This window comes from Heloderma suspectum, chromosome 5, assembly GCF_057233095.1.
Source record: "Heloderma suspectum isolate Gila_16-S chromosome 5, 16-S_ref, whole genome shotgun sequence".
Classification (NCBI taxonomy): domain Eukaryota; kingdom Metazoa; phylum Chordata; class Lepidosauria; order Squamata; family Helodermatidae; genus Heloderma; species Heloderma suspectum.
This window is the reverse complement of record NC_139462.1, coordinates 46,149,104-46,176,797: the sequence shown is the minus strand read 5'-3', so window position 1 is coordinate 46,176,797 and position 27,694 is coordinate 46,149,104. Positions and strand designations below refer to the sequence as shown.

General features: G+C 44.8%; 1 protein-coding gene across 5 annotated transcripts in view; it reads right to left on the bottom strand.

Annotated features, from left to right (window-relative positions):
- Positions 1 to 800: 800 nt before the first annotated feature.
- REC114 (REC114 meiotic recombination protein) overlaps positions 801 to 27,694 on the bottom strand; it is a 98,326-nt gene continuing 71,432 nt past the window's right edge. For 3 of the 5 annotated variants that reach the window (XM_084855937.1, XM_084855936.1, XM_084855938.1), the window contains 6 exons: positions 20,559 to 20,832; positions 15,564 to 15,653; positions 12,106 to 12,189; positions 2,454 to 2,666; positions 1,842 to 1,895; positions 801 to 1,337 (listed from right to left, as the gene is read on the bottom strand). In XM_084855937.1, the coding sequence (XP_084712063.1) occupies positions 1,176 to 1,337; positions 1,842 to 1,895; positions 2,454 to 2,666; positions 12,106 to 12,189; positions 15,564 to 15,653; positions 20,559 to 20,765 (810 nt within the window). In that variant the 5' untranslated portion in view covers positions 20,766 to 20,832 and the 3' untranslated portion in view covers positions 801 to 1,175. Of the gene's footprint in view, positions 1,338 to 1,841; positions 1,896 to 2,453; positions 2,667 to 12,105; positions 12,190 to 15,563; positions 15,654 to 20,558; positions 20,833 to 26,059; positions 26,126 to 26,378; positions 26,502 to 27,694 lie in introns of those variants that run through there. The other 2 variants (XM_084855935.1, XM_084855934.1) reach the window with 2 other exon arrangements.

The following is a 27,694-nucleotide window of genomic DNA, read 5'->3' as shown; positions in this document are numbered from 1 at the left end:
AACATACCACTTTTATGGGGCAAACAGCATCTGACACCATATCAGTTCGAGGTTAGGTGGGCAGAGTCCTGTGAGTAGAACTGAACATTGTCAAGTGCGTATGTGCGGGGCAGCAAATGAGTGGAAGCTTGCTCCCTGCCCCTCTCCCAGTCCCATGCTCAATGAAGTGCAATGGAAGACAATGAGTTACTTCTGAGTAGACATGTTTAGCCAACACCTCTCCTCATGTCCACCCTTTCCCTTCTGTCTAGCAACGCTGTTGCCCCCAGCCCGCACTGAAGCCAACTGAGGTCACACAGACTCCCAAACTGCACTAAAGCTGCCGTGACAGGAAAATACGGCACAAAACAACTTTGCAAAAAAGTGGCCTTTCAGGCAGAAAAACCCGCGCTTGATATGGAGTGGGGATAACATCATCTGCCATGATCATCTGTGAGGTGCAGTAGAACCACAGTAAAGTCCCCCCCTCCCCCGTAGATGGGGCTCTATTGAAAAATACCCCCTGTTGCTCTTTGAACTCAAAGATGGTATTTTCAATAAATAGTACTTAAGGAAGAAATAGAAGATTGGGGGATTTTCTTTTTACAGGAAAACAGGAGAGAGAGAGAGAGAGAGGAAAGGATTAACCCTTTCTCCCCACAGTCTTCATCTGGACTGTGGCTCCACATGGCTGCTATCTGACAAAACGCAGTGCCTTGTTCTAAGCACGCTTTGAGAAATGCATGCTTAATGTAACATGTAGTCTGACCCTTAGATGGGCTGCTTCCATCTATAACTTTGATAAAACTGCAGCAAAACCTGAAATATAGAGAGTCCTTTATATTCTGGAAGGGGAAACCAAAGTACTGTAAAAGTGTTTCATCTTTAATCTGCTAAAATCATTCCTTATACTGTATGTCAATTAACTGCTTCACTGGCTGCATTTGGGCTTAACAAAAATAGACATATATAGAAAGACATATAAGAACTGAAAAAGTTGGGACAGTCTGATAGCAGATAATGAACTGCAATAAAATGTATAGTTTATAAATTTATATAACTGCTTTTAAAAGGTTTTTTTGTATTTGTTAAACCATGTAATTTTCTTAACAAAAACAAACAAACCCTGCCTTTCTTCAAATTATACTGGAGGCATTTATTCTTAATACTACATATTTATTTCAAAACTTTGCTTCTTAACCATCTGTAATTTTTTTCAACTGCTTCTCCACTTCTTCCACAAATGCTGGGAAACTCTGATCCAAGAGACACAAGCGAATAAAGCTGCCTAAATCTTCAGAGTTCCACATGGAGTGTCGATATGCAAAAGGAAGCTCAACATTCGCTGTCAGTACATACTGCAGAAACAAACAGATATGGTTAACGTCCTTTAAAAAAGGACCTTAAACAAGAAAGAAGAATGAATCTGGGTACTCTATGGGCACAGTAACATCTTCTGTACAGCACCAAAATTAATCTCTAGCTTAAGCAATCCTCTAAGCAGAAAAATCAAGGCGGAACATAATAGTTTAAATCCATTGCTTATAGTTCAGGATCCAGGCTGTATACCAAGAAATAACTTTGGCCAATGAAGCTGTATAAGAAGGGATGTCACACACAGTATTTTGGAATTGCTACTGAGCTACCATGGCAGAGGGACAGAAAAAGGGAAAGAAGGTATAAAGCAAAGGTATATAGATGGTGCTATGTTTGCCATTTTGAAGTGCTGGTTCAGTTACACCTTCATACCTGTAATAACTTGAATGTAGAAAGGGTTCCGTTTATGAAAAATACTACTTTTCTACAGAAGTATGTTTACCTTTCTGTTTTGCCACAGAAACGAACTGAGCTCAAATATTTACCTGTGCTAGCTCTGACACAGATATTCTTCCTTGTGCTGGAGGTAGATTTTCAACCTATAATATATTAAACAGACACTCATAAAAGAGCAAAGGGGGCAGGGGGGAACAACTATAAAAAAAGAGAGCCAGTGTGGTGTAGTGGTTAGAGTGTTGGACTGGAACTCGGGGATCCGAGTTCTAGTTCCCACTTGCCAAGAATCTCACTGGGTGACTTTGGGCCAGTCACTGCCTTTCAGCCTAACCTACCTCACACGGTTGTTGTGAGGATAAAACAGACAGGGGGACCATGTAAGCCACCTTGGGTTCCTTGCAAAAGAAAAAAAGGCGGGATATAAATGCGATAATAAATCAAATAATAAAAAGGGGGTATTTGGGGGGGGGCACTCCAAAACATTTGGAATACACTACATCAGAAACACCTACAAAAGCAGCACCTTTTGCTCCACAGCGTAGAGATGTGTGTGACAGCACCACTGAGGTTCCCACCCCTTTTGCCTTCGTCCCCTACCCACCACTGGAATGAGGCCTCTGAGAGTGTCTCTAAACTTGAACTCATCCCTTGGGCTGAAAGGGGTTCCCCACCCTTGCTCTACAGACACTCCACCAGCTTACAGTGCGTTGCATTGGTACATTCGGCTCGGCATCTTTCAGCTGACTTCCTCCACCAAGCAGCAGGCTGTGACCTTGTTGCACTTCCTGTCTTGTTGCATCCATTACTTGAACTGGAACATAGTCAGCGAGCTTCTGCACACAGTTATAGCAGTGCTCCTCTGCCTGTGTTTTGGAGTCTCCCATAAATTGAACACGAAACATACGATGTTTGTTCTGTTTCAAAGCCATAAGGAGAAAATTACACATAACTTTCAAACTCCTTAATTTAATTCATACTAGATATTCAACTGTATATCATAGTTGTGTGCAGGTGAATTTTTAAAATCAGTGTCCCAGTTATATCTCAACAGCTGTGCTATTATGCAACCATCTTTTTCTAATGGATTTTAAAGGGAAGCTAGCAATAGCTCCCCTTCATGGATCACTGCCTTGTTGTGGCGAAGGGGCTTGCGTAACTCAGTGAAGCCATAAGCTATGCCGTGCAGGGCCACCCAAGACGGACAGGTCATGGCAGACAGTTCTGACAAAATGTGGTCCACTGGAGAAGGAAATGGCAACCCACTCCACTATTCTTGCCAAGAAAACCCCATGGAACGTATCACAAGGCTAAAAGATATGACGCCGGAAGATGAGCCCCTCAGGTCGGAAGGTGTCCAATATGCTACTGGGGAAGAGCAGAGGGTATTTCCAAGTAGCGCCAGAAAGAGTGAAGCGGCTGGGCCAAACCCGAAAGGACACTCAGCTGTGGATGTGTCTGGTGGTGAAAAGAAAATCCGATGCTGTAAAGAACAATATTGTTTAGGAACCTGGAATGTCAGATCAATGAATCAAGGTAAGCTGCAGGTGGTCAAACATGAGATGGCAAAATTGAACATCGACATCTTGGGAATCAGCGAACTAAAATGGACAGGCATGGGCGAATTTAATTCAGGTGACCATCATATCTACTATTGTGGGCAAGAATCCCTTAGAAGAAATGGAGTAGCACTCATAGTCAACAAAAGGGTGGGAAAAGCAGTACTGGGGTACAATCTTAAAAATGATAGAATGATCTCAGTACGAATCCAAGGCAAACCATTCAATATCACAGTAATTCAAGTCTATGCCCCAACCACTGAGGCCGAAGAAGCTGAGGTGGATCGGTTCTATGAAGACCTACAACACCTTCTAGAACTAACACCAAAAAAAGACGTCCTCTTCATCATAGGGGATTGGAATGCTAAAGTAGGAAGTCAAGAAATCACCGGGATAACAGGCAGGCATAGCCTTGGTGTACAAAATGAAGCAGGACAAAAGCTAATAGAGTTTTGCCAAGAGAACATGCTGATCATAGCAAACACTCTTTTCCAACAGCACAAGAGGCGACTCTACACATGGACGTCACCAGATGGTCAATATCGAAATCAGATTGATTATGTCCTTTGCAGCCAAAGATGGAGAAGCTCCATACAGTCAGTAAAAACAAGACCTGGAGCTGACTGTGGCTCAGATCATGAGCTGCTTCTTGCAAAATTTCGGCTTAAATTGAAGAACGTCGGGAAAACCACTAAACCGTTCAGGTATGACCTAAATCATATCCCTGATGAATATACAGTGGAGGTGAGGAATAGATTTCAGGGATTAGACCTGATAGACAGAGTGCCTGAGGAACTATGGACGGAGGTCCGTAACATTGTTCAGGAGGCAGCAACGAAATCCATCCCAAAGAAAAAGAAATGCAAGAAAGCCAAGTGGCTGTCTGATGAGGCTTTACAAGTAGCTCACGAAAGAAGGGAAGCGAAAAGCAAGGGAGAAAGGGGAAGATATACCCAACTGAATGCAGAGTTCCAGAGAATAGCAAGGAGAGACAAGAAGGCCTTCTTAAGTGAACAATGCAAAGAAATCGAGGAAAACAACAGAATGGGAAAGACTAGAGATCTCTTCAAGAAAATTGGAGATCTCAAGGGAACGTTTTGTGCAAAGATGGGCATGATAAAGGACAAAGAAGGCAGGGACCTAACAGAAGCAGATGAGATTAAGAAGAGGTGGCAAGAATACACAGAAGAACTATACAGGAAAGATCTGAATGTCCCTGATAGCCATGATAGTGCGCTCACTGAACTTGAGCCGGACAACCTAGAGAGTGAAGTCAAGTGGGCCTTAGGAAGCATTAGTAACAATAAAGCTAGCGGAGATGACAGTATTCCAGCCGAGCTATTTAAAATCCTAAAAGATGATGCTGTTAAAGTGCTGCATTCAATATGCCAACAAATCTGGAACACTCAACAGTGGCCACAAGACTGGAAAAGGTCAGTTTACATTCCAATTCCAAAGAAGGGCAACGCCAAAGAGTGTTCAAACTATCGCACCATTGCGCTCATTTCACATGCCAGCAAGGTGATGCTCAAAATCCTACAAGCTAGGCTTCAGCAGTATGCGAACCGAGAACTACCGGAAGTACAAGCTGGGTTTAGAAGAGGCAGAGGAACTAGAGATCAAATCGCCAACATTCGCTGCATCATGGAGAAAGCAAGAGAATTCCAGAAAAACGTCTATTTCTGCTTCATTGACTACGCTAAAGCCTTTGATTGTGTGGATCACAACAAACTGTGGCAAATTCTTAAAGTGATGGGAGTACCAGACCACCTTACCTGTCTCCTGAGAAACCTGTACGAGGGTCAAGAAGCAATAGTAAGAACCGGACATGGAACAACCGAGTGGTTCAAAATTGGGAAAGGAGTACGACAAGGCTGCATATTGTCACCCTGCTTATTTAACTTATATGCAGAGTACATCATGAGAAATGCCGGGTTGGATGAATCAGAGGTCGGAATTAAGATTGCTGGGAGAATTATCAACAACCTCCGATATGCAGACGATACCACCCTAATGGCAGAAAGCGAAGAGGATCTCAAGAGCCTCTTGTTGAGGGTGAAAGAGGAGAGTGCAAAAGCTGGTTTGAAACTCAACATTAAAAAAACTAAGATCATGGCATCTGGCCCCATCACTTCCTGGCATATAGAAAGGGAAGAAATGGAAGCAGTGACAGATTTTACTTTCTTGGGCTCCAAGATCACCGCAGACGGTGACTGTAGCCATGAAATTAAAAGACGCTTGCTCCTTGGGAGGAAAGCTATGGCCAACCTAGACAGCATAGTAAGAAGCAGAGACATCACCTTGCCGACAAAGGTCCGTCTAATCAAAGCTATGGTTTTCCCAGTAGTAATGTATGGCTGTGAGAGCTGGACTATAAGGAAGGCTGAGCGCCGAAGAATTGATGCTTTCGAACTGTGGTGCTGGAGAAGACTCTTACGAGTCCCCTGGACTGCAAGGAGGTCAAATCAGTCCATCCTAAAGGAAATCAACCCTGAGTGCTCATTGGAAGGACAGATACTGAAGCTGAAGCTCAAATATTTTGGCCACCTAATGCGAAGAGAAAACTCCCTGGAAAAGACCCTGATGCTGGGAAAGACTGAAGGCAAAAGGAGAAGGGGACGGCAGAGGATGAGATGGCTAGATAGCATCACAGATGCAATGAATATGAACTTGAGCACGCTCCGGGAGAGAGCGCAGGACAGGAAGGCCTGGCGTGCTATGGTCCATGGGGTCACGAAGAGTCGGACACGACTGAACGACTGAACAACAACAAGCAATAGCTAGTGTATCTAACTCTTCATTTTTCTAATCAATGGTTCTCTTTTTTGTGGAGTTATCCTTTTATTTTTTTCTTATTTGGTGCCCCGATGAACTTTCTCACAATGCAAGACAATGGGGGGATCAATCCTATGGCCACTAGTCAGTGGCTAGACAGCCACAGGATACGTGGTTTTCCAGGAACCAACCTTGGAGCCCGCGCTTCAAGGTCAGTTCCCAGAGAACCAACCTTCCCCCATTCCGTGCTGCCTTGCAGGCAGTGCCGAACAGCCCCGTGCTCCGTGCTTGGAAGAGGAGCACGGAATGGCCAAAACAGGGCATTCCGGGGGGCGTTCTGGGACAGGGAAGGCGGAAATGCCAGTACGACACATCCTATATGTCATCCGGCAGCCTCCCGCCCTCCACTCCGCCTTCCTGCAGCTAGACATCTAGCCGCAAATACATGGCAGAAGAAGCACGGAGGGAACGATCCCCTCCGTGCTTCTCCTGCACTGCATTGGATAGGTGGTCGCCTCCAAGTTCAGAGGTGGCCGCCTATCCCCATAGGATTCCACCCTAAATTTTATCTAAATTTTAATTGTTCTAGAATCTTTCACAAAAACCTCAGTCAGTCTTTCATTGTGAATCAAACAGTTCCAGTTTTGTGAGATGTTGTCAACTTAACCACAGGTAACGCCGCTTTATGCTGTCCATTCTGAGTCACTGGTGATGAGGCACAGTTGAGAAATCATAATAAACAATAAGGGGTTGGATTCAGAGCAATGTAATTGCACTTAGGTTCCACTGCAATCAGTGAGTCTTAAGTGAGAGCCTTTCTACACAAAGCATTTATTGTGCGCTCGTGATTCCTCATATACGGTAGTTTGTGGGTGCTTTACATGACAACTTTATCCTCCAGGGCCTCTCCCGTGCTTTGCAACCATTATAGCCTTTTTTTTTTTTTCTAATGAAGAGTCTAGTATTTCTCTGAATGGTGGCATGAAACCCTGTGTATTTGCGCAATTCTACTATACCAACAGTACCACCTAGTGGTTGTGTAATAGAATATCTAGAAAAGCAGAGAAAGAAATGCCCCAGGAAAAAAAAAAGTGTAAAGGAGCGGATCTTAATCCCACAAAGAATCTGGAAGCCGAAGCCTCAATAAAGTGACAGGTTGAAAGCCTCATGTAGAAAAGCTATTAATCACAAGTGGAACCTGCAATAAAATGTTGCAGTGTGAAGTACTCCTGCTTACTGTTCCAGTCAGCCAGCCATGCCCTCCTCCAGTTTACTCCATTCCTTCCCTCCACAGATCTGTAGAGGGATCTCCCTGTAATTGAACAGTTAGTAAGGATTCCGTGGCAACCAAACATGCCCAGTTCTCACTGGGCTGGTTTTTGGCGTCCCCCTGCTTTAGGTTTACTTCTGCAAACATTGGAGTTCCCCTGAGCCTGCTGATACCTCCCTTTTATTTGTGGATGGTACCATTTTAGCAACTTAAGGACTAGCCTCCTTAAGTTTTCAGAGAACTGGGATCACTATTAGCATAGAGGGAATGATGATTAACTTTTCTCGTGGATTTCAATGGGACTTAAGTGTGACAACTTGCTCCAGATCCAACCTAGAGTCTGATGCCTCAAGGCTGCTTTTCACATTATTATTATTATTTTTTAAATCAAAGTGGACTTTAAGACCTTTGTAAAGGTATTTTGGGCTGATTCATATAGTGATTTTTGCCATACATGCCATTACTAGGTATTCAACTATACAAAGAAAAATATTGTGTGAACTAGTGATTCTTGCCCCCTTCGTGGATCACTGCCTTGTTGTGGAGAAGGGGCTTGCATAACTCAGTGAAGCCATAAGCTATGCCGTGCAGGGCCACCCAAGACGGACAGGTCATGGCAGAGAGTTCTGACAAAACGTGGTCCACTGGAGAAGGAAATGGCAACCCACTCCAGTATTCTTGCCAAGAAAACCCCATGGAACGTATCACAAGGCTAAAAGATATGACGCCGGAAGATGAGCCCCTCAGGTCGGAAGGTGTCCAATATACTACTGGGGAAGAGCAGAGGGAATTTCCAAGTAGCGCCAGAAAGAGTGAAGCGGCTGGGCCAAACCCGAAAGGACACTCAGCTGTGGATGTGTCTGGTGGTGAAAAGGAAATCCGATGCTGTAAAGAACAATATTGTTTAGGAACCTGGAATGTAAGATCAATGAATCAAGGTAAGCTGGAGGTGGTCAAACATGAGATGGCAAGACTGAACATCGACATCTTGGGAATCAGCGAATTAAAATGGACAAGCATGGGAGAATTTAATTCAGGTGACCATTGTTATCTACTACTGTGGGCAAGAATCCCTTAGAAGAAATGAAGTAGCATTCATAGTCAATAAAAGCAGTCCTGGGGTACAATCTCAAAAACGATAGAATGATCTCAGTACGAATCCAAGGCAAACCATTCAACATCACAGTAATTCATGTCTATGCCCCAACCACTGAGGCCGAAGAAGCTGAGGTTGATCGGTTCTATGAAGACCTACAACACCTTCTAGAACTAACACCCAAAAAAGATGTCCTCTTCATCATAGGGGATTGGAATGCTAAAGTAGGAAGTCAAGAAATCACCAGGATAACAGACAAGCATGGCCTTGGTGTACAAAATGAAGCAGGACAAAGGCTAATAGAGTTTTGCCAAGAGAACACGCTGATCATAGCAAACACTCTTTTCCAACAGCACAAGAGGCGACTCTACACATGGACATCACCAGATGGTCAATATCGAAATCAGATTGATTATGTCCTTTGCAGCCAAAGACGAAGAAGTCAGTAAAAACAAGACCTGGAGCTGACTGTGGCTCAGATCATGAGCTGCTTCTTGCAAAATTTTGGCTTAAATTGAAGAACGTAGGGGAAAGTACTAAACCATTCAGGTATGACCTAAATCATATCCCTTATGAATATACAGTGGAGGTGAGGAATAGATTTAAGGGATTAGACCTGATAGACAGAGTGCCTGAGGAACTATGGACGGAGGTCCGTAACGTTGTTCAGGAGGCAGCAACGAAATCCATCCCAAAGAAAAAGAAATGTAAGAAAGCAAAGTGGCTGTCTCCGATGAGGCTTTGCAAGTAGCTGAGGAAAGAAGGGAAGCGAAAAGCAAGGGAGAAAGGGGAAGATATATCCAACTGAATGCAGAGTTCCAGAGAATAGCAAGGAGAGACAAGAAGGCCTTCTTAAATGAACAATGCAAAGAAATCAAGGAAAACAATAGAATGGGAAAGACTAGAGATCTGTTCAAGAAAATCAGAGATATCAAGGGAACATTTTGTGCAAAGACGGGCATGATAAAGGACAAAGAAGGCAGGGACCTAACAGAAGGTATGCTTAATGATGAGATTAAGATGAGGTGGAAAGAATACACAGAAGAACTATACAGGAAAGATCTGAATGTCTCTGATAGCCATGATAGCGTGCTCACTGAACTTGAGTCGGACATCCTAGAGAGTGATGTCAAGTGGGTCTTAGGAAGCATTACTAACAACAAAGCTAGCGGAGATGACAGTATTCCAGCTGAGCTATTTAAAATCCTAAAAGATGAACCTAGCAGTTAAAGTGCTGCACTCAATATGCCAACCAGTTTGGAACACTCAACAGTGGCCACAAGACTGGAAAAGGTCAGTTTACATTCAAGTTCCAAAGAAGGGCAATGCCAAAGAGTGTTCAAACTACCGCACAATTGCGCTCATTTCCCATGCCAGCAAGGTGATGCTCAAAATCCTACAAGCTAGGCTTCAGCAGCATGTGAACCGAGAACTACCAGAAGTACAAGCTGGGTTCCGAAGAGGCAGAGGAACTAGAGATCAAATCGCCAACATTCACTGGATTATGAAGAAAGCAAGAGAATTCCAGAAAAATGTCTATTTCTGCTTCATTGACTATGCTAAAGCCTTTGATTGTGTGGATCACAACAAACTCTGGCAAATTCTTAAAGTGATGGGAGTACCAGACCACCTTACCTGTCTCCTGAGAAACCTGTACGAGGGTCAAGAAGCAACAGTAAGAACCAGACACGGAACAACCGAGTGGTTCAAAATGGGGAAAGGAGTATGACAAGGCTGCATATTGTCACCCTGCTTATTTAACTTATATGCAGAGCACATCATGAGAAACACCGGGTTGGATGAATCAGAGGCCGGAATTAAGATTGCCGGGAGAATTATCAACAACCTCAGATCCGCAGATGATACCACCCTAATGGCAGAAAGCGAAGCGGATCTAAAGAGCCTCTTGTTAAGGGTGAAAGAGGAGAGAGCAAAAGCTGGTTTGAAACTCAACATTAAAAAAACTAAGATCATGGCATCTGGCCCCATCACTTCCTGGCATATAGAAGGTGAAGAAATGGAAGCAGTGACAGATTTTATTTTCCTGGGCTCCACGATCACCGCAGACGGTGACTGTAGCCATGAAATTAAAAGACGCTTGCTCCTTGGGAGGAAAGCTATGGCAAACCTAGACAGCATAGTAAGAAGCAGAGACATCACCTTGCCGACAAAGGTCCGCATAATCAAAGCTATGGTTTTCCCAGTAGTATCGTATGGCTGTGAGAGCTGGACTATAAGGGAGGCTGAGTGCCGAAGAATTGATGCTTTCGAACTGTGGTGCTGGAGAAGACTCTTACGAGTCCCCTGGACTGCAAGGAGGTCAAATCAGTCCATCCTAAAAGAAATCAACCCTGACTGCTCCTTGGAAGGACAGATACTGAAGCTGAAGCTCCAATATTTTGGCCACCAAATGCGAAGAGAAAACTCCCTGGAAAAGACCCTGATGCTGGGAAAGATTGAAGGCAAAAAGAGAAGGGGACGGCAGAGGATGAGATGGCTAGATAGCATCACCGATGCAATGAATATGAACTTAAGCACACTCCGGGAGAGAGCGGAGGACAGGAAGGCCTGGCATGCTATGGTCCATGGGGTCACAAAGAGGCAGACACGACTTAACGACTGAACAACTACAAAGTGATTCCTGCAGCAGTCTTTAGAGCTGACACAATTGCTTACTGAGGCTTTCAAGTCTATAGAAATGAGGGTCTGAGTAAATATCATTAAAAAAAGCAAATCTACTCTAAAATGAAAAAATAAATGTCTGATTTAGAGTTCTTTCTTAAGATAGTCATTTGAGTAAATACCTAAAGTACTAATTAAAGTTCACAAATTCAACAGATCTCATATATACGTATATATATATATACATATATATACGTGAACCGTTTGGCAGACTATAAAACAGTATTTCATGTGTGTGTGCATATGTGCATCTATCTATCTATCTATCTATCTATCTTATCTATCTTATCTATCTATCTTGTCACTGGTATCTTTCTTTCACTTGAAATGCAATATAAACTGACTGAATGTTAACCAACAGCTTTTTACAAACCTTTTGTCAAACACTTAATCATGATTATTCCCATGTTTCTTTGAGAACATTCTTTCAGCAAGGTAGATTTGTAGAATAGGTAGCAGGAAACAAAAGAAAAGAGCAGAAAAGCGTGAAATAATGACATTAGGAAGGATTTTTGAAAATGAGAACGGAAAACAAAGTTCAGTATACTAATTGCATTTGCTTAAGAGTTGCTCAGTGAGACATTTAGAATATTTTGAGCAAGTTTTCTTTGCTTTTCCCTATAAACATCAGTAGTTCCCTGATCTGTACAAGCTGTCACAATCAACCTAGTACTATGGATGGTGAGAAAGAAGTGCTCTGTGCCTTCACAAGGGCATCCCACAGCACAATGCAAATAGATGAGAATCCTCCCTTTACACTGGATCTGTACTACACCTTAAGGCTCTGACAGCAAAATAAGTATGGGAGACGCAAGGATGTGCATAGAACTACCCAAGAGTTAATACGTGAAAAGAATTTAAGGACAAAATGTGGAGGAAAAAGTTGTCTGGACAACTGTATTAAAGAGGCCTCCAGTGAGAAATATAAATGAAAACATGCTTGGAGAAAAATGTTAGCATCTGAAACAGCATACCTTTGACTTTGAACCAAACAACATGCAATCTGGACTTCTTACTATCTTCAGCCATTGAGAAGCATCAATTAATGAAAAACCTTCCTGAAATAAAGCCAAAACACTGTTCAACTTATCCACAGAAAATGCTCTAAAGCAGGGATACAATTTATTGGAACCACTGAAATAATGGATGCAAAACATAAAATATTTGAAACTTTAGTTTAAATTATAAAAACACATTTAGAAAACTCAGTAAGGAGCATCTGAAACGCTAATGAGAAATGCATGATAAAATACATTTAGGGCACAATCCTATGCATATTTAGATAGAAAAAAGGTCCAACTCTCAGCATGCCTCAGCCAGCATGGCTGGTTGGGGCATACTGTGACCTGTAGGCCTTTTTTCTGTCTAAACATGCATAAGGTTGTGCCTTCCAATGAATGTTTCCTATGATAGACAGTAAATTATGAAATTATAATTTGGGTATCTTTTAAAATTTTATTTACAATTTTCCAAAGAAGGGGAAGATGATGGAGGGATGGAATAGCACAGGGCTATTTCCTATTCGCTATCGCTTATGATGAGAACTAGACACATTAAAATATTTGTTTAATGAAAGCTCAGATTCGCAGGATGCATATTGTACGTTGATTCTGTGCTTGCATGACCAACCCCATGAACATGTGGCCACTGGCCTTGCTTATCACTATCCTTTGATAACCAAAATGCCAGAACTTTCATGCTCTGTTAGCATCAGCTAATGAGTCCCAGCTGATAATGCAGCTGGGGGCCAGTTTTGATTGTATTTTGGTACTTCTAGAAAGAAGGCTCCTAGCGATCCCAACAAAAGGCATTATGCAGCTATTCCGTCTTTCCCTCCTTAATGGATTGTTTGTGGTAAGAAAAAAAGAGAAAGGGCTGAAAAATTCATGAGGGTTTCAAATAGAAGGCCATGTTGAATGGATCCCCTGTAAAATGCCATGAACGAGGCAAGGTGATTGCAAAATAAAAGCCTCATCCGGAAACACCCTTTATCTAAGACTCTGGGCTACTAGCTTTCATCCCTTTTCTAATACTCTAGCCTGACACTAACTCATACTGAGTAATGCTTATTTGTATTGATGTTACTACCTAACTAGACAAAACTAAAATTTCACCAACACACTCTTCCCTTACAATCACTGCATAATTTTTTTCCAGAGTATATTTAATTTGCAGTGACTGATGTATCCCTCATTTTTTGCTTTATCTTACATACATCTGTAATGTTTTAGAGGTGCAGAAATTTTTAAAGGATTTAGTGATGTTCTATGATGTTGCAATGTACTAGAAGCAGAATGTGATGTAAGGTAAACATTGTATAAGCAGCTTTAATTCTGTGGGGTTCATAATATCCAGGCCCATTTTGCTTTGTGACGCAGAACAGCAGTTGGTGTGTGTATGTGTGCCCTCCACCCTGGCAATAAGTCAAGGTGTATAGTACCTAAGGCCAGTCAAGTTATTTTTGGAATCTGAGGCAGTGGTATTGTGCCCTGCCTGGCACTGAAAATACAATAAAAATAAATTAAATAACTAACCATTTCCTGCCCATTAATTACATCCAAAATAAGCGGCCTGTGGCAGCCATCTCATCCTGCCTAATGGCAGGGCTGGTCCTGACAATATTCACACTGTAGCATAATATATACTGGATTACATACTTGTCAATGTACCCAGTAGGGGAATTCTAACATCCACTCTCTGGAACTCCCTACCACTACAAATTAGCCCTTTTGAATTTTCAGCACCTACTGGAAACATACGGTTTTCAACAGGCATTCCAGGAAGGTAATACTTGTCCCATATGAAGTCTTGTTTTGTACATTGCTTAGAATTCTTTAAAATATAAGTGGTTCATAAATCTTGTTCAATAATAATTCTATACATAATAAATGGGACTTGGCCCTGCAAAAAACCTATATAAGCATGAATGCAAAACAAGTCCATGATTGTCCCAGAATTAACTTGGTGTTTCTTTCGGAAAGCTTGCCCTCCTTCATATGTATTCATTTCTAGAGTTCATTTTATATAATTATTTGGTATAAAAGCCTTGCTTCTTGACATGTTTCTTGCAAAGGAGATTTTCAGGAACCCAAAGACTAGATCAGAGTTGCCAGAAATAGAGAATCTAACATCACCAAGACAGTATAGGAAATCTGATTGTAGACATGAGAGCTATGGACAAATCATCACATATTTGATGAAGTATATGTAGGAACAGTGACAGCAACAATGTGGAAAGAGTACATAGGAGACAATAATAAAGGCCATATGGTCACAGTGCACTGATGATATATGACAGAAACGCTATATACATGATAGTAATTAATCATGGTATTCCAAACTTTAGGCTGGCTGCTGACAGAATGTTGCAGAAGTGCCTTGCTGGTGGGATGGCACTTATGCCCCCAGGGGAGCCCCCAGTATGCTGGCAGGAAGCTATAGATATGCCAGTGAAGACTTGCTGGCAGTACAGGGGAAGGAGCATGTAGTCCATTTCAAGGACGACATTGGAAGCACAACATACAAAGCCCCCTCATTCCCCCATCAAGAGGGAAAACTATACTGGCCCTGGTGCTGGCATAGTAATTTCTCCTTCCATAGGTGTCAACTGAAGGTGCAGAAAAAGGCAACTAAAATGATGAAGGGGATGGAGCAACTCCCCTATGAGGGAAGGTTACAACATCTGGGACTGTGTAGCTTAGGAAAAATGACGAGTTAAGGGGAGATATAATAGAGGTGTACAACATTATGCATGGTGTGGAGAAAGTGGATAGGGAGACATTTTTCTCCCTCTCTCATAATACTAGAACCCAGGGTCATGAAGCTGATTGGTAGGAGATTCAGGACAGATAAAAACAAGTACTTCTTCACACAGCACATAGCTAAACTGTGGAATTCGCTACCACAAGATGTAGTGATGGCCACCAATTTGGAGGGCCTTAAAAGGGGATAAGACAAATTCATGGAGGATAAGGCTATCAATGGCTACTAGTCATGATGGCTACATTCTGCCTCCAGTATCAGAGGCAATATGCCACTGTATACTAGATGCTGTGGATCCAAGGCATCCCCTGAGCTGTCCCCAGAACAGCCCTTTCCACCCCTACTGCAGGCAAAATACCAGTGGGGTGGTACATCTATGTTAGCAGAGGTTTCGACTGGTTTACCGGTGTCTCCATTGGGGGCATGTCACCCTGCCAGTTGCGTGGCACTTCCACAACACCTTACAGCCTGTCCACTGTCAGCTAACGGGCTGTAGGATTACAGCCTAACTGTGTAAACTGGGAAGTGTCTAGCATAGTGCTTATGAACACTGTTAATTTAAACAGTGCTTAGAAAACTGCTTTAACATGCCTTTAATAAAGAACATCAAACTGATGAAGAGAGAGGAAATTTTCTAGAGAGACAAATACCTATGAAAGTGAATACTTACCAGTACTTCCTTTCCTCTGGAAATGAAGAAATGGCCCGAAATAACTATGGTGAGAACAAGAAAGCCAGATTCTTCATTGGACTCCAAAACCTTTTTTTTGTAATTAAAAAGTGAGAAAATCTGTTTAAGGAACAATAACACTGATACTATAAATAAGATCAATAACAAGAGCAGTAAGAGACATTTTCTAGCACATAAACCCATCATTATCCAGGGGATCAGTCTGCCAAAAACTCATGATGGAAGCCTGTACTTGAAGCATCCCTCCAATGCGGTGTCCACAGGCGCCACTGCGCCCACAAGACCACGCTGAGGTGCCTGACAAGCTATTTTCCCTCTGTGCATGTGAATGGAGTGAATCCTCCATTCACTTGTACCGGGGGGGGGGGGGGGAGTTCTTCTTGCTGAGAAAAGGCTGGAAGCAGGACAAAGTATACCCCTTAGCAAGCACCCTTGGGGCAACAGGGTCCTTGGCAGGGGATTCGCTTTGCTCCACCTCCAGCATATTTTTTACAGAGGGCTTTCTTACTAACTATACAAGCCTAAGGAGGTATTCCTCATAGGTTTGTATAGGAAGTGAAAAGGCCCCCCTGATGAAAAACAGCGGGGTGGAGAGGCAAAGTTCACTGGCCAACAAGACCCTTGGGGGGGGGGGAGAAAGAAAGAGGAATCAGAGAGAGAGAAAGAGGAGCCACATAACGTCTAGGTGACATGGTGGTACAGCGGGATAACACAAATACGTAAGTGGAAAAAGCCCTTTCACCATCAAAAATAATACCCCATTTTCCCTGCTCTAAAAACACTTGCTGAAAGTGCAATTTACACTTGCTGAAAGGGCCTGCAGGAGAAGCCACCACCACCACCAGGGAAGAGGCATGCCTGCTGCTGCTGCTGCTGCCGCCGCCACCGCCACCACCACCAGGCCTTCCCTGCAGACTTCTGCCTGGTGGACCGCCAGTCCCTGCAGGACCGGGTCCCTGTGTACTGAGCCAGCTGTGCTGCTCCACCTGCCCCTCCCTGGAGGGGCTACATAAGCTGGCTGGCTGAGGTGGCCTGGGAGAGCCAGGGCCTGCAGGAGAAGCCACCACCACTGGGGAAGAGGCATGCCTGCTGCTGCTGGGCCTGCTGCTGCTGCTGCTGCTGCTGCTGCTGCTGCCGCCGCCGCCGCCGCCGCCGCCACCGCCACCACCACCACCACCACCACCACCACCACCACCACCAGGCCTTCCCTGTGGACTCCTGCCTGGAGTTATTTTTAAGGGGATTTTTTTAATTGTTTGTTGTTGTTGTTGTTTTTTCTGGGGGATTTTGTTGTGTTTTTAGGGGTGGGTAGCCTGCCTGATGGGTGGGAGCGAGGGGGCATGTGTCCACCTGATGGAGGCAGTGGGGGGAGTGTTGGGGGCCAGAACAGGCCGAGGCTGGGCAGCAGGTGCTGGCGGAGCACTAGGGGCAGGCCATGCCAGATAAGTGGAACAAGGGAGAGATGTGTAGTATCTGTCCCCTGCTCCGGGCCTGTCCAGAGCCAAAGGATGGCTGGGGGAGGCGTGACCCCATCTTCTGGCCTTCGTTTGCTGCTCTGCAATGCCAGGTCTGTTACCCAGAAAACCTCCCTCATCCATGACATGATCCTGGATGCAGACCTGGCATGTATTACGGAGACCTGGCTGGCTGAGGCTGCTGCTCCAGCCCTTGCAGCCATGTGTCCAGCCGGATTTTCGCATGCACAGCAGCCGAGGGCTGGGGATCGGGGAGGGAGAGTGGCTGTTATCTACCGAGAGTCCTTGGTCTTCACCAGACCCCCTCTCCGGGAGACCAAGGTTGCTGAGTGCATGTACTGGAGGTTGGGCCCGAAGGGCAGTCTGGGGATTCTGCTCGTGTACCGTCCACCCCGCTGCACGACTGACTCCCTGGCCGAGGTGCTTGAGGTGGTCTCTGATGTGCGTGTACAGTCCCTAACTTATTGGTGTTGGGGGACTTCAACATACATTCGGAGGCCATCCTCACAGGAGCACCTCGGGACTTCATGGAGATCCTGGCCTCCTGGGAGCTGCACCATATTCTAACTGGGCCCACCCATGTAGCCGGTCATGCACTAGACCTTGTGTTTGTTTCTGGAGAAGCGGGGAGTGATCTGGAAGTCGGGGGTATATCCACCACCCCCTTGTCATGGTCAGATCACTATCTGGTGACGTTGGACTTCTCTGTTCCGCAACCCCTCCGCAGGGGTGGAGGACCCATTAAATGGTCCGCCCCAGGCGTTTTATGGATCCAAATGGATTCCTGAACGCGCTTGGGGATTCTCTGGGGCACGCCAACGGCCACTCGGTCGAGACCCTGGTGGGTGGCTGGAATGCCGCAATCACTGGGGCATTAGATCGGGTGGCTCCAAAACGCCCTCTCCCCCTGAACAGGGCTCGGACTGCACCATGGTTCAATCCGCAGTTACGAGCTCTGAAACAGGAGGTGAGACGGCTAGAGCGCCGGTGGCGGAAGTCTCACTCCAAAGACAATCAGACACGAGCTAGAGCTGTATCTTCAACCTATCACGTGGCGGTGAAGGCAGCAAAAAAGGAATATTATGCTGCCTCTATCGCGTCTGCAGAGTGCTGTCCCAGGAGGCTGTTCCAAGTGGTCCGGAGCCTGGTCGGTCCTGTGGCTCCTGAACCACTGGAGCATTCTAAGGCCTCCTGTGAGGCCTTGGCAAAGCACTTTGCAGATAAAATTGATCAGATTAGGTGTGTTACTCTGCACGCTGTGGATACAGTTAGTGAGCAAGAGGAGGCCTGTGGCAAACCGGTTTTGTGGGATCGGTTCCAGCTTCTTCCTCCTGATGAAGTGGACAAGGTGCTTTCATCTGTAAGGCCGACCACCTGCTTACTTGATCCTTGCCCATCATGGCTCACTATGGGCTGCAGAGAGAGACTGGGTGAGGGGATCAGGGTGGTGGTGAACGCCTCCCTTGAGGAGGGAGTGATGCCATCAGCCCTCAAGGAGGCGGTGATAAGACTGCTCTTAAAGAAGCCCTCCTTGGATCCTCAAGTTTTGAACAACTTTCGCCCAGTCTCAAATCTGCCATTTTTGGGCAAGGTGATTGAGCGGGTGGTGGCGATGCAGTTGAAGGCACACTTGGAAGAAACTGATTATCTAGACCCATTTCAGTCGGGCTTCAGGCTTGGGCATGGGACAGAAATGGCCTTGGTCACCTTGGTAGATGATATGAGGAGGGCTCTGGATAGGGGTGAATGTTCCTTCCTTGTTCTCCTCGACCTCTCAGCGGCTTTTGATACCGTTGACCACGGTATCCTCCTGGACCACCTGGAGGGGTTGGGCATTGGAGATACCATATTGCAGTGGTTCCGGTCCTTCCTCTCCGGCAGGTACCAGAGGGTAGCACTGGGAGAGGAGGTTTCGGACCTGAGGCCACTCACTTGTGGGGTGCCACAGGGTTCCATCCTCTCCCCGATGCTATTTAATATCTATGTGAAGCCGCTGGGGGCTATCATCAGGAGGTTTGGGGTGCGGTATCATCAATATGCGGATGACACACAGCTCTACCTCTCATTCAAATCTTCACCAAGGTTGGCCATAGAATCCCTGTCCAAATGTCTGGAGACGGTGAGTGGCTGGATGGGGAGGAATAAGCTGAACCCTGACAAGATCGACGTACTTTTGGTGGGAGACAAGAGGAGGCTGGGGGATGTTGACCTGGTGTTGAATGGGCTACGGCTACCCTTGAAAGACCAGGTCCGCAACCTGGGGGTCATTTTAGACTCCCAGCTATCCGTGGAGGCTCAGGTGTTGGCCGTGAGCCGGGCCGCGCTATACCAACTCCATGATATGGCGACTGTGCTAACCTTCCTAACCATCTGCTCCCATCAGTAGTACATGCCCTGGTCTCCTCTCGTTTAGACTACTGTAATGCGCTCTACGTGGGGTTACCCTTGAAGACGGTTCGGAAGCTGCAGCTGGTACAGAACGCGGTGGCTCGCCTGATTAAAGACAGCCGCCGGCGAGATCATCACTCCAGTGCTGAAGGAGTTGTACTGGTTACCAGTTGTTTTCCAGGCCAAATTCAAGGTGTTGGTTTTGACCTTTAAAACCCTATATGGTTCCGGCCCAGCCTATCTTAAGGAGCGCCTCCAGCAACACCAGACAGGCCGCTTAACAAGATCAGCCTCGGATGGCCTTCTCTCTGTCCCATCAGCCAGGACAGCTGGACTGGTGGGGACAAGGGAGAGGGCCTTTTCTGTGGTGGCCCCCACTCTGTGGAACTCCCTCCCTAGGGAACTCCGCCATGCCCCCTCTTTAATGAGCTTCTGTCATGAATTAAAAACGTGGTTGTTCAGGCAGGCATTTGGGGTGGGTTAGGGTATTTTAGAAGAAGTTTTTACTGTAGAATTTTATTGTTTTAAACTGTTTTATTGTATGTTGTACATCACCCAGAGTGGCTGGGTGACCAGCCAGATAGGCGATTAATAAATTTAATAATAATAATAGTAATAATAATAACAACAACAATTTAGACACAGAAGCAAAACTGGAGGGTCACGACATTGTCTAAAGAATCTATAAAAGACTGTAAGGAATAATGAACGCACAATAAATGCCTCATGCAGAAAAACTGAGAGAGAGAGAGAGAGAGAGAAGAGCCATGGAGGCAGAAGGCAGGAAAAAAAAGAGCAGCCAGAGAGAGAGCACAAGGAAGGAAGGAAGGAAGGAAGGAAGGAAGGAAGGAAGGAAGGATCAGAGAAAGAGAAAGGGAAGAAAGAGCCAGACAGCAAGAGTGAGAAGCCAGAGTGGGTAGCACAGGGTGTGCATGCATGCGCACACACAAACACAGATAAGGGCACTCATAACAATTTTGTAATTACCCCTCAACCTGCCTATATAGCCAATTTGTGGTGGTGCCCAGGGCACTTTTTCAAAATGGCAGATGTGTCCATGGGCCCAAAATGGCTGGAGACCCCTGCTCCAGGCCCAACGAACTAAGCTTACCTCCCAGGAGCCTGAGGCAGTGCCCAAGGCCCCAGGCATGAATCGGCCGTAACGTCTCAGAGGCCACTCTGCAGCACTGAGGCAGGAGGAAGAGTCCCGTGACTGTTCTGTCACTGGAACGTGGCTTGGCAGTGGCTGTTCCTCTCCAGAGCACGAAGCTGGATTACAAGTGATCCACAAATGGCTGTTACTGCTGCCTGTTGCCATTTCCTAGATTACAGTTGCTTGAAAGAAAAGCACACTGAATGCGGGAAGGCTGATGGGTGGGTAGTTCCTACAAAATCAACAAGACATTGAGATTTAGACAATGGCCCAGTTTGCACATAAGGAGAAGCCACCACAAGTGAATTTCCCCATAGGGCTTATCATCATGGTGGTGGCTGCCATTTTGCATATTTGAGGTACAGTGGGGGGGTGTCGTCACTTCCCATTACATGCGAACCCAGCAAGGGTGGGTTGTTGGGGTGGTTGACAAGCCACCTGCAATCCTAAAAGCAGGCCATGAGTTCTGAGTGGTTTGTCAACCACCCCAACAACCCACTCTCGCCAGGTTTCCACATAACAAGTAGTCACAGGGGCTTGGATTGCCAACCTGGCACCCACGGGAGCCACAATCGAATGTGGCTAATAAGCCACAGTGGACTGCGGACATGCACTTGTTCAGTGAAGTCTATTCCTACCAACTCAAATCACTGGAAGCTCATTCCCAAGTGACAAAGTTAGTGGGGGAGAGGTCCATTCACACTTCTTGCAATGAAATTCAGCTGAGGACTTGGACTAACTAGTGGTTTACATCTCCCACTAAATTCACTTAAGGGCTTTGCAAATCTTTTTGGCTAACTTCCTTGTTTCTTATGAAAAGTATTCTAAAGTTCATACTTGGCCTCATTCATTCCACCCCCTGCCCCCAAACACACAATAACCCTTCTTGCATATCTCTGTATATCAGTTTACCTAGCAGTTAAACGTCACAACAAAATTATTTCTACCTCAGAACTAGAGAACCAGGAGTAGCTTATTTCTCTGCGGGGAAAACGCGACAAGGGGCTTCAAAGTGCAATAACTTTCTGGTGAAATGCTGGAGTTGCGCTATATTGCAGCACCATCTAGTGGCTATATAATGAAACATAACTTGCTCAGAAAGAAAACGAACAGATGAAACCACACAAAAAGGAGCTGATCTTAATCCCACAAGGAATCCGGAAGCAGAAGCCCTGGTAAGGATGCAGGATTTTAGCCTGGTGTAGAAATGCTCTCTGCGAGTTGTGGGTGAGTCAGGGTAGGAAGAAGTTAGCAATTAATGAGAACGTCTGTTTGTTTTCAATAACAATTCTAGGGCTGAGTAAAAATGGCCTCCCATAATTCTCCATGTTTTTACGTAGCAGTGTTATTTTTAGAGGATATTGATCTGAATATTCGGGAGGAGTGAGTTTTTCTAAAAAACAGTTTTCTCATAAAGTTTTTTAAAGTGGAATGAAATTCTATTGCTAGTTCATATTGGTGGATGAAGGAAGCAATGGGATAAGAAAGAAAGACTGGAAGGCGTAGGGGTCAAGCCTATTGCTTCCTTCAACAGCATTAAAATATTCAACAATATTGACTAATGAACTAAAAATGTTCCATCCTATTCATAGATGGCAAAAATGGGGAAGTTATTTTGCTCCATATTTTCCAGGGGAGGATTGATATTCTTCAACAGCTCAGGAGGAGATGAAAAAACATTTTCAGGGAATTATTTTCTGAGAAATTTTAACCCACCCCTACATAATTCATAAGGTCTTTGACAGCCACTGCCTCTTCCATAAGTTTGATGTAAAATGTCTACCATTACTATTGCCTGAGTCAGGGTGTAACTATGGTAAATATTTAATTATTTCTATACTGCCTAATAGCCGAAGCTCTCTGGGCGGTTCACAAAAATTAAAACCACAAAATGCAGCATAAAATACAATATAAAATATAATAGTTGGAGGGAGCAATCCTATGGACACTAGACAGAGGCTAGATAGCCACAGGATGTGCTGTTTTCCGGGAACCGACCTCCCCTCACTTCCACACTGCCTTGGGGGCAGCGCAGAACAGCCCTGTCCTCCGCACTCGCAAGAGGAGTGTGGAGCAGCCCGAAAGGGGCATGGCTGGGGGCGTTCCAGGGCAGGGAGAACATAACTGCCTGTACGACACATCCAATGTGTTGTACAGCAGCCTCCTTCCCTGCTCTGTCCTCCCGCAGCTAGACAGCTGCAATCGGCTGTCTAGCTGAAAAAGCAGGGTAGGAGATGTGAGGAGGGAACGATCCCCTCCATGCTTCTCCTTCCCTGCTTTGGATAGGCAGTCACCTCCGAGTTAAGAAGCAACTGCCCATCTAGATAGGATTGCTCCCTAAAACTACCATATAAATTTAAATTTTAATTTTTGTGAACTGCCCAGAGAGCTTCGGCTATTGGGCGGTATAGAAATGAAATAAATAAAATAAATAAAATATAATATAAAATACAACCAGAGTAAAACCTAGCAGCAATGCAGAGATTTAAAATGCAATAGTAGATTTGAAACAGCAGAGCTAGAAGACTAAAATGCTAAAAATGCCTGAGGAAATAAAAATGTCCTCACTTGGCACCAGAAAGAACACAATGTAGGCTGCAGGTGAACCTCTTTAGGAAGCTCATTCCACAACTGGGGTGCCACAGCAGAAAAGGCCCTCCTTCTGGTAGCCACCCACCTCACTTCTTTTGGCAAGGGCTCTCGGAGAAGGCCCACTGAAAATGATCTTAGGGTTCCAGGTAGGTACATATGGGAGGCGATGATCATGCCATTTAGGGCTTTGAATGTTAATGCTAGCAATTTGAACTCGGCCCGAACATGGACTGGCAGCCAGTGCAGCTGGAAAGTACTGGCATGACATTGGTCAGTCCCCGTTAAAAATCTCGCTGCCCTGTTTTGGACCAGCTGAAGTTTCAGGACCATTTTCAAAGACAGCCTCATGTATAATACATTGCAGTAATCCAGATGAGAGGTTGTCAGAGCATGGATAACTGTAGCTAGGCTATCTCTGTCCAGATAACAGCGCAGTTGGTATATCAGCCTAAGCTGATAAAAGGTGCTCTATGCCACCGAATTCACCTGTGCTTCAAGTGACAGTTCTGGGTCCGAGAGCACCCCCAAACTATGAACCTGATCTTTAAGGGGAGTGCAACCCCCTCCAGAACAAGTTGAACATCACCTAGCCGATGAACCACCCACTAATAGTAACTCCCTCTTGTCTGGATTGAGTCTCAGTTTCCATTGAGAAGGCCTCTTGTCTGGCCTTCGTCCAGTCCATTACCACACCCAGGCACTGGTTCAGAACAGCCACTGCCTCACCTGGATTTGATGAAAAAGAGAGGTAGAGCTGGGTGTCATTGATGACACCTCAGCCCACATCTCCAGATAACCTCCCCCAGTGGTTTCATGTAGTTGCCAAGGCAGAGCAATAACCCCCCAGCACCACCTTCTGAAATTTGCCATCCAAGTCAGAGCAGAACCACGGCACCGCAGTGTCTCCAACTCCCAGCCCAGACAACCTATCCAGAAGGATACTATGGGTGATGGTATCGAAAGCTGCTGAGAGGTCCAAGAGAATCAACAGGGCCATGCTCCCCGTCCCTCTCCCAACAAAAGTCATCCCACAGAGAACCCAAGGCAGTTTCCATTCCAAAACCAGGCCTGAAGCCATCTGTAACCTTGCCAATCACTTCTCCCAGGGGTATGTTTACCATGTGTTCTCAGCCTCATGAATGCCTTCAAAATGTAACTTTAAAGACAATCCACAATGGAAGATCCATGTTTGTTGTAATACACCTCACTCTTAGGTTCTTTATTTATCTCTCAAATCCATCTATCTCCCTGTACGGATAAGTAAATGATGGCTGTAACAGTGCAATCCTACCCATGTCTACTAAAAGGTTAGTCCCACTGAATTCAGTGGAACTTATTCCCAGGCAAGTGTACATAACACCTTTGCCCATGAGAAACTGTCTTAGTCGAAATGTTAGTACTACAAAAATGTATTCTGGTTTTCTCCATAAAAATATAAATATAAACATATGCTAGTTCAACAGCCACCTCATGAATAAGCCTAAACACATTCTCAAATGTCTTTCTTATTAAATTATACAACTCCTTGATGTTGAATAAGCTTGTTTGTACCTGATGTGTCTCAAAATTAAACAAAGTTATTTTGATTAGTGTAAATCAACACCATCCAGAAAGTCACTCTTCTCCCCTCCAAATATTAGTTCAAATACTTGTTGTAGTAAAAATCCTATAGATAGAGGTTTATGCTAAACTTTGTCATGTTAATATCCAGCTTGCCTCAAGGTTACCTTGCCTCAAAACTTAAGAGATATTTAATTGTAAATCAAGGACCAATTCCAGTTTGGACTTAGGAATCCAACGGTTGCGTTGCGCTGGTAACGACCCAGGTTTCTGTCAGTTAGCCTTGAGTGCTGTATCCTGGAATGATCGCTACACCTGTACCACATATCTCCCATGTCACTTTGGAAAATGACTAGTGTTTGGAGATCATTTATGCACAATAGTTTAAAACAACAACAACACCATAATACTATTATTACTGTATTATGTAATGGTATTGTTGTTGTTGTTGTTGTTCAGTCGTTCAGTCGTGTCCGACTCTTCGTGACCCCATGGACCATAGCACGCCAGGCCTTCCTGTCCTGCACTCTCTCGCGGAGCGTGCTCAAGTTATAATGGTATTACAGTAATACTATTATTACTGTATATTACTGCCATTTTTAGTAGGCTTCCCAAAGCAGTTTAGAAAGCAGTATTACAGTAAAATAGCAACCCTTTAAAATACAAAACAGAATCAGAATAAGAGAAATTGCAATGTATTTAACAGAAGCTGCTGCAATAACCATTTCCTCCAAAGGTAAAAGGAGCAGGATGGACAAAAGCTCAACAGGCCTTCTGATAAACTTTCTGAGGGGGGGGGAAAAAAGGAGGGGGGCATCCAAAGCAAACCTATCCCCAACAATTTGGATTTCTTTCTCAGGGAGGTTTCCCATGTATCAAAAGCCTGGACACACAGATATTTCCAGATCCATGTAATTTCCTCAGTTGAGGAGGCCCATGAGAAGACAGCCTGCAGTCAGTCAAAAAGGGTGCTATGCATATGACCCTGAGGCCTGCTAGACTTGGCTCCTGCAGGAGTGAAGTCCAGCAAAAAATTGCCTTCAAAAAAGAAACCCCTCCATCCTGTCCGAGGGTATACTGCGAGAACAACTAGAAAATCAGTGTTGAATATTTTGTTTTTGAGATCTTCCTTAAGGCTGAGGCCATCACAACTACAATAGCCTGAGAAAGCACCCTAATGAGGCCTAGGCTGACCTTAGAGGCCCAGATGTATAGGTGGGGCTCAGGGGTGAAGCCCCAATTGTCTGACTGGCCCCCCACTCCATTCCCCCTTGCTTTTAAACTATAAATATTCTTTTAAAATTTACCCCCAAATTGAGCACAATGGGGCTGGAACTGTTGCTGCTGCTCCGCTATGCGATCAGATCCAGTATGTGCTTTCTATTTTCCTTTCTCCTCCTTAAAGGGACCAGGACCCTTTACAATATGGCTGTAAGAAACCTGGCTGCTATTTTCTGAATTACGTAAGTATTTATGTAAGTATTTAGTACGTAACATTTAGTGTATTGTCCCCCATTCCATTCAACGTTTCCTCAGCAGAAACTTACATATTTTCCTACGAATTTATATGCGTACATTTCAGGAAAGTAAAAAAATTCATCCAGAACTCCACAGAGTCTGAGCTACCTGAGGGGGTCGCTCCGCAGCGGATTCCGCATGTCGGAATTCTAGAAATCCGAGCTCATCTTAGTCCATCTAGAATTTATCCAGCATCCCTAACTGCCACCGCCACCACCACAGCAACAACCTGCTAGGATTCTTCTAGGTAGGTAATGGTTCCCCCTTTCTTGGGGCCATTATACATTTTCTTTTTGTGCATCTTACAGTGTAAGCCTATACATGTCTACTCAGAAGTAAGCCCCATCGAGTTCCATGGGACTTACTCCCAGGCAAGTGTGCATGCAGTTGCAGCCTTGATCTCCTTTCTGGCACTCCCTTACCCCATTTCTTAGTTGTAGTTTCTCATCCCCCCCCCCCTTTTTGGGATTCTCTGTAGAGGTGGAAAGGGGTGGATTTTGGATGCTCAGACCTTGCTTATTCCATGTATAGCTTGATGTCTTAGAGACACAGAGAGGCAATTGTGGGGGGAAAGGATGCTCACGTAAATATACATTTTTCTGGATGCTCAGAACTTGGTGCCATGATTACCAGCATTTTGGATGCTTTTCTTTGTGGCTCTTGGGATATTATCATTACCACCACCACCACCACCAGCATCTTGGTGTCCCCTTTGGCAATAAGTTGCTCCTAGGTTCCAAAGTCTGCTTTTCAGTGTGGCCCTGTCTGTGCATGCTTAAAGGTGTGCGTGTGTGTGTATGCTTGGGATGGGGTGTGTGTGTCTGTGTGTGGTCTGGGCTGTGTGTGTGGTGTGGGGTTTGTGTGTGTGTGTGTGTGTATGCTTTGGGGGGTGAATGAGGGGGGTGCCTTTGTGTGCATCTGTGAGTGTAACAGGGGTGTCTGTGTGTTTTGTAGTCGGTTCCTGCTGGCCTCCCTAGCGGTATTTTTTATTTTTTTATTATTATTATTATTATTATTATTATTATTATTATTATTATTATATGCAAAGGGATAGACTGTGCACAGAACTTGCCATGCTTTCTCCTGAGCAATAGTCCTCCTTCTTGTGGCTTCACAAGCCAATGTGGCTTCACAAAAAGCTTAGGGATGACCTGAAAACAAAAAAGGACACATATAGGAAGTGGAAAGAAGGCCAAGTAACAAAGGAAGAGTACAGGCAGGTAGCACAGAATTGCAGGGATGGCGTCAGGAAGGCTAAAGCGGAGAACGAGGTGAGGTTAGCGAGGGATGCTAAAAACAACAAAAAGGCTTTCTTCAGCTACGTGCATAGTAAAAAGCAGAGGAAAGAAATGGTTGTTCAGCTATTAAATAAGGATGGCAAAATGATAACAGATGACAAAGAAAAGGCAGAGGTGCTCAATTCC